Raw genomic sequence first — 19,899 nt, 5'->3', positions numbered from 1 at the left:
GCACAGAATTCCTCTTAATTCTTATTCTTACTTCTTATTTAATACCATAGAACTAACACGTGCAATCTTCATTGGTACAGATTGGAAATCTATTTGTTATGCTTGTCATACTCTGTACACTTAAAGCTTTATTCCAATTAAGAGGCAATCTAGCGTGGCCAATCCACCTACCCTGCACATCTTTGGGTTGTGGGGTGTGAGATCCACGCAGACACGGGAAGAATGTGCAAACTCCACATGGACAGTGACCCACGGTTGGGATCAAACCAGGGTCCTCGACAAAAAATTGGGAAATCTAAATTTATTTTATAAAAATTGTCATAGCAGTTGCTGAATGTTGTGCGTTCATCAGCAAATATCCCAACTTCTGACCTTCTGATGGAGGGAAGGCGAAGATGGTTGGCCCTAGAACACTGCCCTGAGGAACGCCTGTAATGGTGGCCTGGGACTGAGGTGATTGATTTCCAACAAACACAAACATCTTCCTTTGTGCCATGTATGACTCAAACCAGTGGAGGGTCCCCCCTGATTTTCATTGACTCCAGCTTTGCTAGAGCCCCTTGACGCCATACTTGGTCAAATACGAGCTTGGTGTCAAGGGCAGTCGCTCTCACCTCTGGAGTTCTGCTCTTTTGTCCTTGTTTGAACGAGGGCTGTAATGAGGTCAAGAGCAGAGTGATCCTGGCAGAACCTAAGCTGAACGCAGTGCTGAGCAAGTGCTTCTTGATACCACTGCTGATGACCCCTTCCATCGCTTTGCTGATGATCGAGAGTAGACTGATGGGGTTGTAAATGGCCGTGTTGGAACTTCACCCAGGTTGACAGCTCCTTTCTCAATATGCCTGGTGCCATTCCTGGTGTGCCCTCTTGCACTCTTCATTGAACCAAGGTTGACCCCCCTGGTTCAATGGCAATAGTAAAGTGCGGGATATGTCATGCTATAAGGTTGCGGATTATGGTTGCACACAATTCTGCTGCTTAGAGCCTAGTTGCTAAACAATCAGTTCGGGGTGGAGAGGGGGCGGGAGGGGTGAGCTGTGGGTGGAGAACAGGGGTGACCATTACGATTGGGGCTGGAGTGGGGGCTTCCATTAGGCACAGGGTGAGCTAACAGAAGGATTTCCCACTCAGCTTTAGAATCTCGGCTGCCTGTGTTTACCTGTGGTCTCACTGCCTGGCGTGGTACAATAGCAGTGATGGGGAGAGGAGACCTTCATGTGGCAATTAATTAGCCACTTACAGGTCTCAATGGCCCAAAGGTTGGTGGACCACCTTACACCTACCCCTCTGCTGGTAACATTCCAGTGCAGTGCAATGCCGAACTTGTACAAGGCCAAGTCGCAACTGAAGTAGGGGAAGGGGGGGTGTACAGCCTTTTAGGTATCCCATTCAAAAAAAATGATGGAAACTGTGTAGCTTTAATTCAACGGGATGTAAACGGGAATAATGAATTACAGTTAATTTGTGACAGGGGACTTGGGAAGTTAGAGATTTTTCACTGTAGCTCAGATTCAGAAATGATTGATAGAGGTTTTCAAGGATCTGACAAGGTAAACAGTGATAGATTCTGTCCACTGATTGATGACCTGACGATGAAAGAGTCTAACATAATCACAGAAGGATACAGAGGGTGTGTTAGATTTCTTTTTTATATAAAAGGTGGTTACAATGTAGAATTCTCTGCTACAAACAGTTGTTTAAACATGGTTTTTGAACTCTTTTAAAAGGCAATTGGATGGTTGCTTGAAAAGGAGGAGCATGAAGAGTGGGCAGGAGCATGGGATTAGACTCGGTAACTGGTGGATAAAACACTCAACAAACTGGATTGTCTGAACGGTCTGTTTCTGTGCTGTAAACCTTTGTTGATTCAATAATCCTACTTGTAGCCATCTCGGATGGCCACTTACAACTAGGTACAGAGAGATTTGCAAAGCCAAGCGGGTATAATGGACAAGCCAAGACTCAGGCAGGCTCAGAGCCTGAAATGCATATTTGCAAGCAAGAAGCCCAGACGGTATCGAAACTCCAACCAATTAGCATTTTAATGGGGCCGATTAGCATTTGATGGCCCATCTTCATCAAAACAAAGGACTGGTACTCGAGCGACCGGTACAGTCCCAGACATTTCGGCGCCACTCCCTCGTCAAGGGAAGCATAAACAACGGGGTCAGTGACCGCTTGGGACACGCCCAGTCATCCGGATCCCCGCCCACTTATCGGTTAGGAATTGAACAGAGTGATCAGGGATCACCCAATTAGTGGGGCCCAAATTGAAGGACTGCCCAAAAGAGAGCGAAAACCCCCTAAGCCGGGTGCCCAGAGTTAAGTACAGGTTGTCTTAGTCGATAGGTGTAGTTAACTAGTAGTGTTTATGTTGCATGACTAATTGTGTGTAAACAAAGTACCCTTGACCTTGAACTAACTAACTGGTGTTTGGCTCTCTGATCGATAGCCGGTTGAACATTGTGGTGGTATCTTTTGATACCTGGCGACTCCATAGACAACATAGAAAGAAGGGAAAACTCACTGATTGCCATAATTGGAACAGAGCCACAGAAAGGACAGAGTAAAAGAGTAAAAGAAGAAAACGCAACATACTCACCCACAATCTCGCCATACCTGCCAACATTTACTGACTCTAGTATCACATACTAGAGTCTACATTTCCCTGGCAGTCCCCTTGCTCTTTATCTTGCGCGCCCTGCTAAAATTCATTCACTTACTCTGCTACAGTAAATACAGAGGACATTTTACACAAGTACCTGAACTGTTATGCTTTAAAAAATTTTTTTAGAGTACCCAATTATTTATTTTTCCAATCCACCTAACCTGCACATCTTTGGGTTGTGGGGTTGAAACCCACGCAGACACGGGGAGAACGTGCAAACTCCACACGGTCAGTGACCCAGAGCCGGGATCGAACCTGAGTCCTCAGCACTGTAGGTAGCAGTGCTAACCATTGCGCCATCGTGTCGTCCTCCTGAACTGTTATGCGGTGACAGAAAATTAATTCCTTAATTGCATCTTGAACTAATTTATAATGCCCATTTTGATGGTCTTCTGTGGTTGTGTATTTCACCTCTCTACTACCCTTTGGTGGCAAATTGTTAAAAGTAACTCCCTACTTTTTCAATATCTCTAGTGATGCTGTCAGCAATGATATTTATGTCTATCCTCAATTGTCATTCCAGGAAAACTAAAAATTGGACATTACTATAAAGAGGGACAGGTTGTCAAAGCTTTTTGTCTTGCATTCATCAGGACAAATACAAGAATACCAAATTTCCAAGGATCACAACAATTTATGCTCCAAGAGGAAAAGGTGCTGATTGGTTTGCAAGTCAACTTCGATGGGTCAAAGCATTTCCAACCTACCAGATGAGTGCAAGGTGAAAAGCTTCGACAACTGGTCTCTCTTTTCAGCAACATTCAAGTTCTGTACTCCGACTGTTTGTAAAAATAGTATTGTAATCTTACTCTGCTGCCACGAGTTTCAGGATGAAAGCATTTCTCCGGATGTATCCTACCAGCCAGCGCTGACAGCTCAGGTAGACACAGCTCAGCAGTCCACAGATGATCCTAAAAAGGTGAATAACAATGAGCAGATAAAAAAAAGTTATTTTCTAAACAAAACAATGGAAGTAATATTTTGGGTCTAAAAACGGTGCTACATGTTTGCAGAAAGCCTAGCGGTTCCGCAAACCTGTTTCAGTCCCACTGTCCATCAGAGTGGAGCAGCTCATCTGTATGGGTGGTTAATAATGTCAATCTCAGTGTGCTACAATCAGTACCACAGTGTCTCACATATGGACTGATATGGGTTGTAAATTACTTTGCTCCACTTGTCCTGAATGGGGTAGGAACTATCTAAATGGGTCAAACCTGTCCTGGTTGTAAAACTGAAACTACCCAGTGCTATTCCAATTCAGAGTGTAGTTTTGTCAGTGCCTTACTCTATCGTATCTGCTCGAAACTGAGAAAGGCGGATTTTTAATCACGAAAGGTTATGGGGATAAGATGGGAAAGTGAAGTTGAGGATTATCATATCTGGTCAGTCATGATCTCAATGATTGGCAGAGCAGACTCGATGGGCCGAATGGCTTACGTCGGCTCCTACGTCTTATGCTCTCTCCTGAATCAGGTCCTGCCAGAAGCCAAAGACATAAAATCTGTCCAGAGTGTAAGGCTGAACATTCAGTGGTGCAGTGGTTAGCACTGCTGCCTCACGGCGCCGAGGTCCCAGGTTCAATCCCGGTTCTAGGTCACTGTCTGTGTGGAGTTTGCACATTCTCCCTGTGTTTGTGTGGGTTTGTCCCCCACAACCCAAAGATGTGCAGGATAGGTAGATTGGCCATGCTAAATTGCCCCTTCATTGGAAAAAATGAATTGGGTACTCTAAATTTATTTAAAAAAAGAAAGATTGAACATTCGGTTTTTGAAGAATGCAATGTGATCTTATTAAAACATAAGATCCTGAAGGGACTTATAGAGTGGATACCCAGAGGATGTTTCCTCTTGTGGGGAAGACTAAAGCTGTGGGACATGGTTTAAAAATATGAGGTCAATTTTTTTTGTTAATTTAGAGTACCCGTCAAGGGTTATCGAGGACTGATAGGAAAGTGGAGCTGAGACCAGAAACGGATCACCTCTGCTGATATTTAATGGCGGAGTAGGCTCGAATTAGCCAATGGCTCACTCCTGCTCCTAAGTTCTCTGCTCCTATAAAAACATTCATTTCCAGCACCATCACACTTCGCCTTGGCGAGCAGGTAATGAACCAAAAAACAGGTCCAAGCCTCAGCTACAAAGAGAACGAGAAGGTCTAGGATGTTAGGGGTCTCTTGTTACTGCATCAAGGTCAGTAAGTCAGGAGACGTTGTTCTTCAAGGGTGGTGCCCCTTGAAGAATGTATGAAAATAGTGAACAACTTATTTTCTCAAGCTCTGGTGCAGTCATTTATTCATACATATCAACAGTTACTCTACCTTCCAATAGATGCTCAGCATTGTTCAATATTAACTGGTAAGCTTTACACCATCACTCTACATTAACAAATGGCTCTCTCAGTGCCTTTGTGACATGGTGACTGGTTTCCCGAGTAATTTATATGATAGCTTGCGATCCGCTCAAACGGCATTTACGGTTTTAAAAAATTAATTCACGGGATGTGGGCGTCGCTGGTTAGGTCAGCATTTATTGCTGATCCCTAGTTGCCCTTCAGAAGGTGGTGGTGAGCTGCCTTCTTGAACATCCACTGTGAGAACAAGATTGGTGACAGTGACAGTGAAGGAACGGCGGGCGATACATTTCCAAGTCAGGATTGTGAGTGACTTGGAGGGGAACCTCCAGGTGATGGTGTTCCCAGGTATCTGCTGCTCTTGTCCGTCTAGATGGTAGTGGTCGTGCATTTGGAACGTGCTGCCTAAGGACCTGTAGCTGGCATCAATTCCATTGCCATCCATTTGACATAGATACACAAGAGGGAAAGCAGAAAGGCCCCTCACCCAAGGACGATAAAGATGAATGTTTCTGGTAAGTCAAACGGGAAGTCAACTTTGAATTTTGTCTTGAAAAGAGCAATGATTGTTTCTGCCGGGCAAAGAAAAACAGGGAAAATTAGAAATACATTTTAACCTTGAAGCAAATCCCGGAGCAGGCAGCGATCTGAGCCTCCTTGCCAGGTAGCCGGGACACCTCCTTGGATTTCAGGTTTACCTTTCCTCTCCACGTTTCCTGACCTTCCCTTCTTGCGGAGACTATGTTATTTCCGTAAGGATATACCGCCACAGGCAGTTGTACCTCGTCGAAGTGGACATTATTTACAATGTGAGCATGAGGGCAGTGAGTGCAGGCAGGCTCGCTTACAGTGGAGGACATCACAGTAGAGCCTCATTATGTCCTCACCCAGCAATAAAATTCCAAACGGGGAACCCTGGCTGGCCCTGTGCTCCCATGGACAATGCCACTTGTCTGTGTGCACACAATGGCTCAAGGCAGCTGCTTTGACACTTGTGGGGAGCATCTGCTCACAATAGGTAACTGCGAGGCTTTATTACTTTTCCCAATTCATCTTACAACCATAGTACAGAAGGGGACATTCAGCCCATTATGCCCTCACTAACTCTTTAGCTTTCCTCCATTATTGAAATCAAGCACTTACTGGGTGCAGTGTTGGAGATAGACAATATTTGGGAGAGAGAGATCTGGGTCACTTGATCCAATACCATCAGCAAAAGTCAAAATTCAACCTGTTCCCGAATTGACATCACGTACCCTATTCCTCAATCACTTGCATCTTTGCATTTACAGTCAGATAAATATGTCTACCTTATCTCTCATTTTTAATTCTGTCATGAGAGGTGGGGCATCACTGGCAAGGGCAACATTTGTTGGCTGACCCTAATTGCCCCTGGCTTGTTTGGTCATTCCAGAGGGCAGTGAAGAGCCAACCACTGTGGGTCTGGAGTCACATGTAGGCCAGACCAGATAAGGATGGAAGATTAGTGAACCAGATAGCTTTTCACAACAACCAATGATTTGCTGACATGATCACCACTACTGAGACTAATTTTCAATTCCAGATTTTACTAATTGAATTTAAATTCAGCTGCCATGGCAGGATTTGAACCCACATCACTGAGCCTGGAACACTAGTCCAGTGATATTACCACTGCGCCACTACCTCTCCGCTCACTCACTTATGGACTGAAGGGTGTTTTTAATCTTGTGTTTTTCAGAATAACCTGTTACTGTCAATAGAAAATTAGGAAGATGGAGAACTGAAGTGGATGTGATGTGGAGATCTGCAGGCCTCAAAGGCAGCGCCACCTTGTGGTGTTCACCTTGTTCACTGTTGAACACAGCAAGAAGTCGGAACACGAACGCGCCACAGGTGGCGGCAAAGAAGCCTCTCCAATAGTTACGGACCGCGAAATGAGACGACATCACCTCCACGCTGAACAGGACACCTGAGAAAAGCAAGCACAGATTACATTTCAAGACAGGGATCACAGGTCAGCAGTGGTTCATTGACATACGGCAAGGATTAGTGGCACCATCATTGCCAAAATGCTCAATGCAGACATTGAACATTTTAGAGCCCAATTTTACCTCTGTGTCAACAAATGGGTTTTGAGTGAGTTAAACCACCCAATGCTTGCAGTGAAAGAACCCCATTTACAATTTTAAACAATGTTATTTATTCTTCCCTGGAAGGAGATTGTACAGTTAAAAGTCTCCAACTTAAGTTGATCATCTTGTTTATTTGGCAGGGGTAGAAGGTAGCCAGGGTTAGGAAGGTAGTTCTGCAGAATGCCGAAAAGATGAGGAGTGGGTGGGGTGGGGGTGGGGGTGTCCCCATGGGGGGGGGGTCCCAGTGGGTTAGAAGGTGAGGGGGGTCCCAGTGGGTTAGAAGGTGAGTCTGTGTAGGGGGTCGGGGCTGAGGAAGTTGGCAACAGCGCCGCTCCCAATGGCCCTGGTAAATATTCTGGGAGTCCGGTGGTGGTGGCAACGCTGAAGATTTGGAGGCAATTGAGGCAGCAACATAAGTTGTGGGTGGAGTCAAGCGAGATGCCGATTGGGGGAACCATAGGTTTGAGCCGGGGAAGTTGGATTGGAGGTTTCGGAGATGGGGGGGGGGGGGGGGGGGGGGGGGGTGTGGTGGTGAGGGAAGTCAGGGTATTGAAAGACCTGTTCCTGAGAGGTCGTTTTGCGAGGCTTGAAGAGTTGGGGGAGAAATATGGACTGGGGCAGAGGAAAATATTTAGGTACCTGCAGCTCTGGGGAGTTTGCCAGGAAGTAGGTTCAGACGTTCCCGATGGTGCCGGCTCCCACGTTATTGGAAGAAGTATTGACGACAGGGGGAATGGAGAAGGGGGTGGTGTCGGTGATCTATGGGAGGATTTGGGGGGAGGATAAGGTATCCTTGGAGGGAATTAAAGCCTAGTGGGAGGAAGAGTTGGGGGATGTTATTGAGGACGGTCTGTGGTGTGACGTGCTCCGGAGTGTAAATGCCTCAACCTTGTGTGCGAGGCCGGGGCTGATAGAGTTGAAGATCGTGTATAGGGTGCACCTCACGAGGGAGAGGATGAGCCAACTCTTTGAGGGGGTGGCGGATGTGTGTGAGCGCTTTGGGAGGAGCCCAGTAAACCATGTTGACATGTTTTGGTCCTGCCCAAAGCTGGAGTTGTATTGGAGGGAGGTTTATTAAGGTCATCTCAGGGATGGTACATGGGAGTTTGGAGCCAGGGCCCCTAGAACCATTTTTGGGGTGTCGGACCAGCCCAGGCTGCAGATGTTTTAGCCTTCGCCGCGCTGATTGCCCAGAGCAGGTCCTGCTGGGGTGGAGGTTAGCTTCTCCGCCCTGTGCCTTGGCTTGGCAGGGGGACCTGCTGGGATTTTTGACGTTTGAGCAGATGAAGTTTGAGCTGAGGGGGAGGATGGAAGAGTTCTACAACTCATGGGCATTGCCTATCGTGCACTTTCAAGAATTGGATACCATCGAGCATTAGGGAGGGAGGGGGGTGGCTATTGGGGGGATTGAGCACAGTGTTAATGGGATGACCATTGATTCTCTTTTGGTCTTTTTGTTTTGTTGTATTTGGAATATATGGGTGATGTTTGGGTTTGTATATTGAAGAGGATGCAGGTTGGGGGATTAATTCTGTATTTGTTACTGTTGGTTATCTTTTGTTGTGTATGATGAAAATGTGGAAAATGAGGAGAATAAATTTTTTTTTAAGTCGCCACCGAACAGAAATGACATTACTTGAATATGATATAACAGCTAACAATGGCTTCTTTTTCCATTTTCATTTGATTTCCTCCACTTTCTCATGTGTCACCCTATGGAACTGCATGCTGGTGGGAGTTAGGCGTATGGCCTTAGATATTCTCTTGGGTCTAGCAGAGTTGGTCACTCCTGGAAAGTACCCGAGTGTATCATGTTCAGCAGTGTTCCTGTACTGGCCAATATCTAACTACACAATAGTGGAACTCAAGGTATAATAATAATCTGCCCACCCCCCCCTTGCCATCTGATCTGGGTATTCACGTCAGCGCAGGTTCCCACGTGGTAGTCTTCCCGTCTTCAGTCTTCATGAAGAGGGAACTGGGAAAACAAAGGCTCCAGATTCAGAATTGCTCAGTTGTTTTTCTTTGCAACGTGTGAACAGACAGAGCAACAGTCCCAAATTGGATTCAACAATTTCAGCTGGTATTTCTCGGCCCCGCTCACCACGGGAATCGCTGCAGGTGGGATGGAACGTTTGACGGACCAGTAAAAGGCCCATTGGCTTCGGGGTGGGAATTTCCGATCCCACAATGGGTGGAACCGGAACCCCAGCCCCGCCTGTGGTGTGTTTCCCAGCAGCAGAGTGGCTCGCCATTGGCTGACAGCGGGATCCACTGACCCCACTGATGTCTACGACATTTTGAGTGACCTACCACCTGGGAACCCGCTGTGTGTGGGTGTGGCGAGGGGTCGTTCTTGACGGGACAAGATCAGGAAAGGCTGGAAAATCCCACCCCCTCTGTCTTTGCACTATAATACTAAATAAGAAAATGCGCTACATTTCAACACATCAGTACGTTGTCCGAATTGGCAAAGACAAAATAACCATCGACTAGATTTTATCCATTCTCCTTCTGACACTGAGAAAATCTTTGCCATGTGGCTTTCTGTTTCGAAACAAGGCCGACTCTGCTGCTTTTGTTGGGCTTGACCGACTCCCTATAGCTCTGGGATTGAATTCAAGACTCAGAATGTTTCAGTTGGGCGGGGTTGGGGGGGATGGGGGAACAAGTCAAGAAAACACACACACACTTACCGACCTAAATTTGAGGTTATGGTGGTTTTATTTAAGGTAGACAAACATTTTTTTTTAAAATTTAGATTACCCAATTATTTTTTCCAATTAAGGGGCAATTTAGCGTGGCCAATCCACCTACTCTGCACATTTTTGGGTTGTGGGGGCGAAACCCACGCAGACACGGGAGAATGTGCAAACTCCACACAGACAGTGACCCAGAGCCGGGATCGAACCTGGGACCTCAGCGCCGTGAGGCGGTTGTGCTAACCATTAGGCCACTATGCTGCCCTTAGGTAGACAAACATAAGTTGATCATACAAGGACTAAGCCAGCATAGATTTAAAGCTGTGGGTCAGAGATGCAAGGAGAATGTGGGTACAAACTATTATTTTTAACGCACCAAGTGACAATGGCCTGGAACTCAGGAGGGTGATGGAAGTGGACATGATCAATGATTTCAAAAGGAAATTGGATCAGCACTTAAGGGAAATAAGCTTGCATGGATACAGGGATAGAGCAGGGGAATGGGACTGACTGGGTTTCTCTACTTTTTTTAAAAATTTAGAGTACCCAATTATTTTTTCCAATTAAGGGGCAATTTAGCGTGGCCAATTCACCTAACCTGCACATCTTTGGGTTGTGGGGGCAAAACCCACGCAGACACGGGGAGAACGTGCAAACTCCACACGGACAGTGACCCAGGGCCGGGATTCGAACCCAGGTCCTCAGCGTCGTAGGCAGCAATGCTAACCACTGTGCCACCTCCTTCCTTTCCGTTGTGGACATTATTTTGCCCAGCATGAAGCCTCCCCATTTCCTTCACTAGAGGGCGGGGTTTTACCTGCCTTGTGGAGCGGTTACCTTTTTACTGACCAATTTCTTACCGCTGATGGGTGCACCAAAGCAACTTGCGACCCCGACTGCTGCTGCCGCCACCAGCATCTCATACTGCTTGTTCTTATTCTGTAGAAAAAAGAATAAATCACAGGCAGAAATTAGCTTTGTTCCACATTCTACGGGGGCAGCACGGTGGCACAAGTGGATAGCATTGTGACTTCACAGCACCAGGGTCCCAGGTTCGATTCCCCGCTGGGTCACTGTCTGTGCGGAGTTTGCACGTTCTCCCCGTGTCTGCGTGGATTTCCTCCGGGTGCTCCGGTTTCCTCCCACAGTCCAAAGATGTGCTAAACTGCCCTTAGTGACAAAAAAGGTTAGGCGGGGTTATTGGGTTACGGGAATAGGGTGGAAGCAAGGGCTTAAGTGGGTCGGTGCAGACTCGATGGGCCGAATGGCCTCCTTCTGCACTGTATGTTCTGTGTTCTATGTTCCATGGAAATGCAGTTAGCGTGAGACAACTCGGGTCGGTCTGAAACTAGACCAGCTGAGGTGTTTTTGGAATTTCTACGCTGAATTCTAAAGTCCTAAAGTCACTGGTCCCCTCACAAGGGCACAGTTTCAACCCTGGCTGATTTTCCCCTTCAGGCTTGCTAAGACCAATTGCATTCACTCAATCACCAGTCCAAAGGAAACCACCGAACAGACAAGAGTTCAAACCTTCCCGATTTGTATGGCTGAGGAACATTAACATTTGGGCACTGATCTTGTACGAATTATCTAATGAAAGACATCATTTTTCCTCACTTTGTCTATGTACAAGGTCAATCGCATGATTTGGTTTTAATGATTTAGAAATTTCACCTTCATCTCCCTCCTTACGGGCAGCACGGTGGGGCAGAGGGTTAGCCCTGTTGCCTCACGGCACCGAGGTCCCAGGTTCGATCCCGGCTCTGGGTCACTGTCCGTGTGGAGTTTGCACATTCTCCCCGTGTTTGCGTGGGTTTCGCCCCCACAACCCAAAGATGTGCCGGCTCGGTGGATTGGCCACACTAAAAATTGCCCCTTACTCTAAATTTAAAAACAAAATGTCCCTCCTTACCTCATAATCTCTCGTGACGGTAGTTCGAATTCTTCCCAAATAGGTTGCAATCATGCTGGAGATGTGGACAAAGGGGCCCTGGGGTTCAAGCAAGAAAAGTCGATTAATCATTTTGCCCTTCCTCATTCAATATTCCTTATTTTTCTTTATTTCACACCCTTCTGTGCTCTCCGGAGTCACTGGCACCCTCACAAGGGTATAGCTTCACAGAGGGATGTGGCCCTCTGGTATCTCACTCAGTGTTTTCCCATGAGATATTATCCTGCACTCAATGACTTATACTTGCCCCAAGCCCAAACCTCCAAGCGTTAATGGTGGGCGCCACCAGATTTATTTAAAAAAATATATTTTTATTGGAATTTTGCATATATAATTTACAAAAAGTGATCATCATGTATTTACATATGTATAGTTCCTTCCACCCTCAACCCCTCTCCTCCCCTTCCCCTGTTTAGGTGTTTCCTTGGTGTCTTGGTCTATTTACATTTTGGTAGGGTTTTGCTTGTTTGCTTGCGCTGGTCCCTAGGTCCTGTACTGGTTCTTTTTGTTTGTCTTTCAGTTATTTTAACCCAGGGGTGGGCAAACTTTTCCGTGCAAGGGCCACATTCAGAAATTCACAATTTTAAAGGGCCGCATAGTATATTAAGTAAAATAATTAATATTTAAAATAGCCAAAATAAAAGGTTTTTAAAGAAAAAAAAGCAATTAATTTTTATTAATTAATATTTTAAAGTAGAAACTTCACATGAAACACATGTTGTGCCGAGCAATGATCACCCTACTCAAGTCAACGTATCCACCCTATACCAGTAACCCAACAGCCCCCCCCCCCCCCATTAACCTTAAAATAAAAAAATAAAATAAAAAATATTAAAAAAAAATTTTTGTTTTTTTAAAAAAAATGTTTTAATGACTTGATCTTGGTGGGCCGCATAAAGACCTTTGGCGGGCCGCATGCGGCCCGTGGGCTGTAGTTTGCCCACCCCTGTTTTAACCCCTCCACCATTCCCCCCACTCCACTCCGTTGCTGTGTCCCTTCTTGATTCTTTATCTTTCCAACACTGCCTTTCTCCACACACCTCTCCAGTTCTTTCTCAATTTTTTATCCCTCCAGCACTTTCTTTCCTCCCTTTGACAAAGATTTTGGTCATCTGACCAAATACCACCGCATGTGGCTCGGTATCATACTTTGTTTTAAAAAGTTCTTGTGACGTTTATTGGGAGTTTTATTATGTTAAAGGCATTGTATCAATATAAGCTCTTGTCGTTCAGTTCTCTTTTCCTCCCTCTTGTTCTGCCACCACGGCAGCATTTGCACTATCCCCATCTCTCTATCGCTACACTCCTTCCATCTCTCTCAGGTAATACATTAAAACCTTTAACTTACCACTTTCCCCAAAAATATTGTGCTTCCCGCTGCCAGGGAACATGTCAAACCGACCACCTTTGCTCCCAAGTTTTTCATTGTCAGATACTCCTCCAGAAGTACTCCAGTCAGAATGGTCTTCAGTTCTGGAATGCCTGAACCTAGATGTAAAGGACAAGTCCATCTGGATAAATCTCTGAAATATTATGAAGTGGAATGACAGAATTGAAATGTCCTGGCGCTGATAAAAATATAGGAGCTTGCGAAACATACAAAATTGATAATGGACCCTAAACAATTAGAGAAACAATCAATTGGTGATTGAGTGAATGCAATTGGTCTTACTTTTCACATTTGCTTTGGTACCAGTTTTCCCTCTCCCCCATTGGTGGTCTTGCCTACAGATGCCTGGGCCCTGTTCTCTGGAATTCGCTCCCTACACCCCCCTGCCTCACTTTCCTCATTCAAGACACTTCTTAAAATCTACTTCTTTGGTCAAGCTTTTGGCCATCTGGGCAGCATGGTGGCACAGTGGTTAGCTCTGCCACCACACGGTACTGAGGACCCGGGTTTGAACTCGGCCCCGGATCAGTGTCCGTATGGAGTTTGCAAGTTCTATTCTCCACGTGTCTGCGGCGGTCTCACCCCCACAACCCAAAGATGTGCAGGTTAATGGATTGGCCACGCTAAGTTGCCCCATAATTGGAAAAATATAATTGGGTACTCTAAATTTTTTTTTTTTAAACAACATTTTTTAGAGTAGCCAATTATTTTTTCCAATTAAGGGGCAATTTAGCATGGCCAATCCACCTAACCTGCACGTCTTCGGGTTGTGGGGGTGAAACCCACGCAGACACGGGGAGAATGTGCAAACTCCACACGGACAGTGACCCAGGGCCGGGATTCGAACCCGGGTCCTCAGCGCCGTAGGCAGCAATGCTAACCACTGCGCCGCCGTGCTGCCCTAAATTTATTTTTAAAATTTACAAAAAGAAAAAAAAGCTTTTGGTCATCTAACCAAATATCTCCTTATGTGGCTGGGTGAAGCACCTTGGGATCTTCTATTATGATAAAGGAGCTATATAAATGTGACTTGTTGCTGTACTTTCTCTTTGAATGTTACTCCATTGCCCACAACCTGAATCTCTTTAATCACAATTCCACCCTTGCCACACTATTGAAATGGCCATAAACAGAATTGCAAATGCTGTTCTCTTTGCCTGTGAATTTGGTAGATTAACCCTCCTCAATATATCTGTAGCCTTCATCATGATTGACCAGTACATCTTCCTCTGATATCTCTCTTCTGTTTTGTCAGTGTGATTGCCCTCGCTTTGTGCCACTCTTACCACTCTGATGGTAGTTGGAGAGTCTTGAGAAAACAGCTTCCTTCCATTGTTGCCTCTGGAATCCCCCAAAGATCGAAGCAAAAATTCACCCTATACAGTCTGACACTCAAATTTCCTGGATCCGTGACAGAAATTCTGGGAAATTCAGCTGCGTAGGCCCAAAGCTCTGGAATTACCTCCACAAACATTTTCACATCTCCAGCTCAATCTCGTTCCTTAAGACAATCCCTAAAACCTACCTCAATGACCAAGTGTATGATCATCTGTCTTAATGTCACCCTCTTTGGCGCAATATTTTGCCTGATTGTGCTCCTTGTCAATGTTGGAATCCTGTTCCAATAAAGTGCAGGCTTTAGTTTGTAAAGAAGCTGTTACCAATTGGGGCAAGTATATAAGAACTGGTTTACAGCAGGGAGGGGGTCTGTGCTTTTGTGAAATGAAAATGAAAAATGAAAATCGCTTATTGTCACGAGTAGGCTTCAATGAAGTTACTGTGAAAAGCCACTAGTCGCCACATTCTGGCGCCAGTTTGGGGAGGCTGGTACGGGAATTGAACCGTGCTGCTGGCCTGCCTTGGTCTGCTTTAAAATCCAGCGATTTAGCCCAGTGTGCTAAACCAGCTAAACCAGTGAATGAACCTGTTTAAAGAAAAGACTGGCTCCAGATTCATCCTTACTTCAATTTACGAATCGTGATTTTAACTACCTTTACCACAGAATCCCCATAGGGCAGAAGAAGGCTATTCAGCCCATCGCGTCTGCACCAAGCTTCTGAAAGAGCGCCCTACCTAGGCCCACTCCCCCATCATATCCCCGTAACCCCACCTAATCATCACATCCCTGAAGACTAAGGGGCAATTTAGCATGGCCAATCCACCTAACCTGCACATCTTTGCTGCCAATTTTCCCTCCACAACCCAGAGTTACTGAGGCCCATTGTTGTGCTTCAACCTCTTCCCCAGCTGAGTTCAGCCAACTCAGCAGACACCAGGGGCCACGGTAAAGGAAGTTGGCAAACGTAGAGCTGAGATCACTTGTTAAAGGTGAACAAACACTTGGTCGTGGAGGTAGGTTTAAAGAGGTGTCTCAACGAAAGCGAGCAAGTTGGAAGTATGAAGAAGGAGTTTGTGGAGGTAATTCCAGAGCTTGAAGCCTACACAGCTCAATTGACAAAGATTACTATTACAGAAATTGTAATTGTATGAAAGATGGAGAGGATCCGGCGGCTGTGATGGCCCCTGCAGCGGAATATGTTACCTGTCGTTTGGATTCCAGTTCCTGCCTGTCCGATTGACGACCCAATTAAAGTGCTTGAGGGCAACTAGTGCAAATTGAATTTATGGAGATTGTTGTTCTTAATAGACATAGAATGACATGTAAATAGCCCCAATTTTCTTTCTCCTCTTTTAAAAAAATTTACAGTACCCAATTCATTTTTTCAAATTAAGGGGCAAGTTAGTGTGGCCAATCCACCTACCCTGCACATCTTTTGGGTTGTGGGGGCGAAACCCACGCAAACACGGGGAGAATGTGCAAACTCCGCACGGACAGTGACCCAGAGCCGGGATCGAACCTGGGACCTCGGCGCCATGAGGCAGCAGTGCTAACCACCGTGTCACCATGCTGCCCTTAAAAAGCCCCAATTTTAGTTAATCCTGCACCGTTGCACCACTTTACCTCCAGTCTCATCAGAAATCCAAAAGAAGACAATAAGATGCTTGCTTTTGGTTTTCTACATTATGCCAGCAACACTTTATTGGCTCTGAGACATCCCAAAGTCATGAAAGGCTCGATATAAGTTCTATGCAAGTTTGTTGGTTATTTTCTATCATTGCAAAACAGGGGCGGGATTCTCCCCTACCCGGCGTGACGGGGTGTCCCGGCGTAGGGGAGTGGCGCCAACCACTCCGGGGTCGGGCCTCCCCAAAGGTGGGGAATTCTCCGCACCTTTGGGGGCTAGCCCCGCGCCGGAGCGGTTGGCACCAGCGGGGCTGGCCGAAAGGCTTTCGCCGGTCAGTTGCCGCTGACGTCACCACCGGCGCATGCGCAATGTGGGTTTCTCTTCCGCTTCCCGCCACGGCGGCCGCGGAGGAGAAAGAGTGCACCCAGGACACTGGCCCGGAGTCTTAGCAGGGGGCCCCGATCGCGGGCCAGGCCACCGTGGGGGCACCCCCGGGGTCCGATCGCCCCCCGCCCCCCCCCCCCCCAGGACCCCGGGGCCCGCTCGCGCCGCCGATCCCGCCGCCACCAGAGGTGGTTCAAACCTCGGAGGCGGGAGAGGCCTCCCAGCGGCGGGACTTCAGCCCATCCGGGCCGGAGAATCACCGCAGGGGCCTCTCCGATCGGAGTGGCGCGATTCCCGCCACTGCCACTTCCCGGGTGGCGGAGAATCTCTGCCACGGTGGGGGCGGGATTTTCGGCGGCCCCAGGCGATTCTCCGACCCTGCTGGAGTCGGAGAATTTCGCCCCAGATATTTAACTTAAATATTTAATTCTGCTCAGTAATTGCTGAAAACACAACTAGCTTGTTGCAGTGATGTGGAAAGCCTATTGGGGGCACTGCATACACACATGATTGCACCGATAGACCAAGTTGCGTCGGAAAGGTTAACGATGTGTCGAACATTATAACAGGTAAAGATAATCAATGCACCCAATGGCGTTAACCAGTATTGTAACTCCAATGGCAGTAATGAACCCCACGCTGGTAACATAACACACTGACTGACAGCATGCAAAAACAATATTTTTCGAGCATTTCTTGTCCATTTGGCGTTAACACCCGTCATTGACAGGCAGTTGTTTGAGGATCTCACGGTTAAAATCCATCCGGACTTCAACCGATCCCGCGCACCAACAGCAGAGGTCACCAGGTGGCGTTCAGAAGCAGGAACCCTAGTTGAATTTCCGATCCTGAGTCCAGCATTTGAGACGCCAATCGGGCCGAGATTAAAGAACTGGAGACTGACTGGCCATCAAACCTGGAACCGTCTGGCTTCCATATTGCACTGCACTCCCTTCCCTGGCAGCCAGGAAGAGGTCAGTGCCGGTCCAATTTCAATTTGCCGAGGAGGACCCCAGGCCTGTTGCGGGGCCATTTTGCCGTACCTATCATTGTCCTGCTTCCTTCCTTTTGGAGCACTCCCCATGATTGAGGGGCCATGATTGAGGGGCAGCAGGGTAGCATTGTGGATAGTGTGTTGTTACTCGTGTCTTAATAAAGCTCGTAGTCTCAAGTGTGGAGAAGATGCTTTATTGTGGGTTCGTTCAGTTTCCAGAGCTCGACCTAGAACTACCTTCCAGTGCTATCTACCAGCTTTGCTTACTGTGTCCTGCTTACCAGCCCACCTGCTGTGAAGAGTGTATATGTGTTGCTCCAAGTTCTGCCCTCAATGAAGTGTGTCCTCACTTCCTGTCCTGATCTATTTATGTGGCTCTCCCGTGCTCCCTCTAGTGGTTGCTCAGTTGTGTTGCATCTGGTTAACTTGTGATCACCACATCCCCCTTTTTCTCTTAACATATTTTCTGTACATCGTTAAAGAAAATTGTACATCCTGTCCCGGTGTATTTGTAGCTCTCCCTCTGGTGTTTGCTCAGTTGTTTTGTATCTAGTAAATCTACAATCACCCCATCCCCCTTTTTCTCTTTACATATTTGCTGTACATCATTAAAGAAACAGTATTGAAAACAGTTACTTATGATATGCGAATCTATACAGGTGATGGTGCTATTGCATATTGTACAAAGCCACTGTAGTTATATGTCCAATCTCAATAAAACATTTATGAGTCCAAACTTGATGAATTTGTTCAGAGCTTTTTTTCTTTTTTTTTTGTTGTTGTTGATGACGTGGTGATATTGATATTGCAAGTCCGCTGTGAATGTTGTTGGTGTTCTTTGTTATTTTAAGTACCCAATGCATCATCCCGAGGTGTTTGCATGGTCACCTCACTGATGTTGACTGGCATGGCCTTTTTTCTGTGCTTGTGGTGTTGATTTATTGTCTCATCCGCCTTGGATGCTGGTGTGCTTGCTCGTTCTGGAGCAGACGTGAGTTTGTGCGATTCGTTGTCATCCCATGACATGTTTGTAGTCTTGTCATCGTTTTGCCATGCGCTGTGGCATTGTCCGTCATGTGCCAAGTAGTGCCATTGTGTACAAGTCGTTGTTTCATTGCTGTTGTTTCTGTCGTTCTTGTTTTTGTTGTTTTCATTGCCGTACTGGTCGCTGTTTTTGTCGTTTCCGTCTTTGGTGTTGGCACTGTTGTTGTTCCAGACTTTGTTGTTCTCGTTGCCGGTCTTGGTGCTGTTTTTGTCGTTTCTGTCTTTGGTGTTGTCGCTATCTTTGTTCCTGACTTTGTTGTGTTTGTTGCCATTCTTCTTGTTTCTGTCTCTGTCGTTGTCGCTATCTGTGTGCCTGACTTTGTTGTTTGTCTTGTCGCGCTTCATGTTGCTTTTGTTCTTGCTGTTGTCGTTCTCGTTTCTGCTGTGCTTCTTGCTATTGTTGTTGGTCTTGTCGCGCTTCATGTTGTTTCTGTTCTTGCCGTGTTTCTTTTGACTTTTGTTTTTTTTGTTATACTCTACGAGTGTCCCGAGTGGATAATTTGAGTCATTTAGCATGCCGTCTCGCGAGTGGTGCGAATGATCTGATGTTGCATCGGTGCAGGTGACATCAATCAGTTGTGGAGAATTGGATTCCGCATCTTTGCTTTCTTGGTGCTCCTCTTCCGGAGTCAAAGTCTTCTCGATTACATTTGACGCGGTGTCTGTGGACTCTTGCCGCTCCTCTTCTGGAGTCAATACCTCCATGATTACAATTGACGTGGTGTCTGTGGACTCTCGGCGCTCCTCTTCTGGAGTTAAAATCTTCATGATTTCTGTTGATGTTATCTCACTGGACTCCAGGTGCTCCTCTTCTGGAGTCAAAATTTGCATGGTTTCTTTTTGTTTGATGTCTCTGGACTCCAGGTGCTCCTCTTCTGGAGTCAGAATCTGCATGGTTTCTTTCGGCATTGTCTCTGTGGACTCCAGGTGCTCCTCTTCTGGAGTCAAAATCTGCATGTTTTCTTTTTGCGTTGTCTCTCTGGGCTCCAGGTGCTCCTCTTCTGGAGTCAAAATCTGCATGTTTTCTTTCGGCATCGTCTCTCTGGACTGTTGGGTGGCCCGACTCTGTGCTTCTGTACAGACAAGCTGAGAACTGTCAGTCTCACTGTGATCCTGTACGTCGAGTGCGAGCACTTTGTCACTGTTTTCGCTCTGTGCTTCGGTACAGACAAGCTGAGAACTGTCAGTCTCACTGTGATCCTGTACGTTGAGTGTGATCACCTTGTCACTGTCTTCGCATGCAGTGGGCAGAGGTGCATTGTCTTCTTCTTGTTCCTGTGAGCGTGTTGGACTTTCATAGTCCGCTCTTTCTTCTTGTTCCTGTGAGCGTGTTGGAC

At 46.5% G+C, this 19,899-nt stretch overlaps 1 protein-coding gene across 2 annotated transcripts in view; it reads right to left on the bottom strand.

Annotated features, from left to right (window-relative positions):
- clcnk (chloride channel K) overlaps positions 1-19,899 on the bottom strand; it is a 151,424-nt gene that overhangs the window by 40,159 nt on the left and 91,366 nt on the right. For both annotated transcript variants that reach the window (XM_038821627.1, XM_038821626.1), the window contains 6 exons: positions 13,133-13,272; positions 11,746-11,823; positions 10,694-10,772; positions 6,843-6,968; positions 5,505-5,589; positions 3,478-3,579 (listed from right to left, as the gene is read on the bottom strand). In XM_038821627.1, the coding sequence (XP_038677555.1) occupies positions 3,478-3,579; positions 5,505-5,589; positions 6,843-6,968; positions 10,694-10,772; positions 11,746-11,823; positions 13,133-13,272 (610 nt within the window). The remainder of the gene's footprint in view (positions 1-3,477; positions 3,580-5,504; positions 5,590-6,842; positions 6,969-10,693; positions 10,773-11,745; positions 11,824-13,132; positions 13,273-19,899) is intronic.

This window comes from Scyliorhinus canicula, chromosome 16 (assembly GCF_902713615.1).
Source record: "Scyliorhinus canicula chromosome 16, sScyCan1.1, whole genome shotgun sequence".
Taxonomy (NCBI): Eukaryota; Metazoa; Chordata; class Chondrichthyes; order Carcharhiniformes; family Scyliorhinidae; genus Scyliorhinus; species Scyliorhinus canicula.
This window is presented reverse-complemented; position numbering and strand designations above follow the sequence as displayed.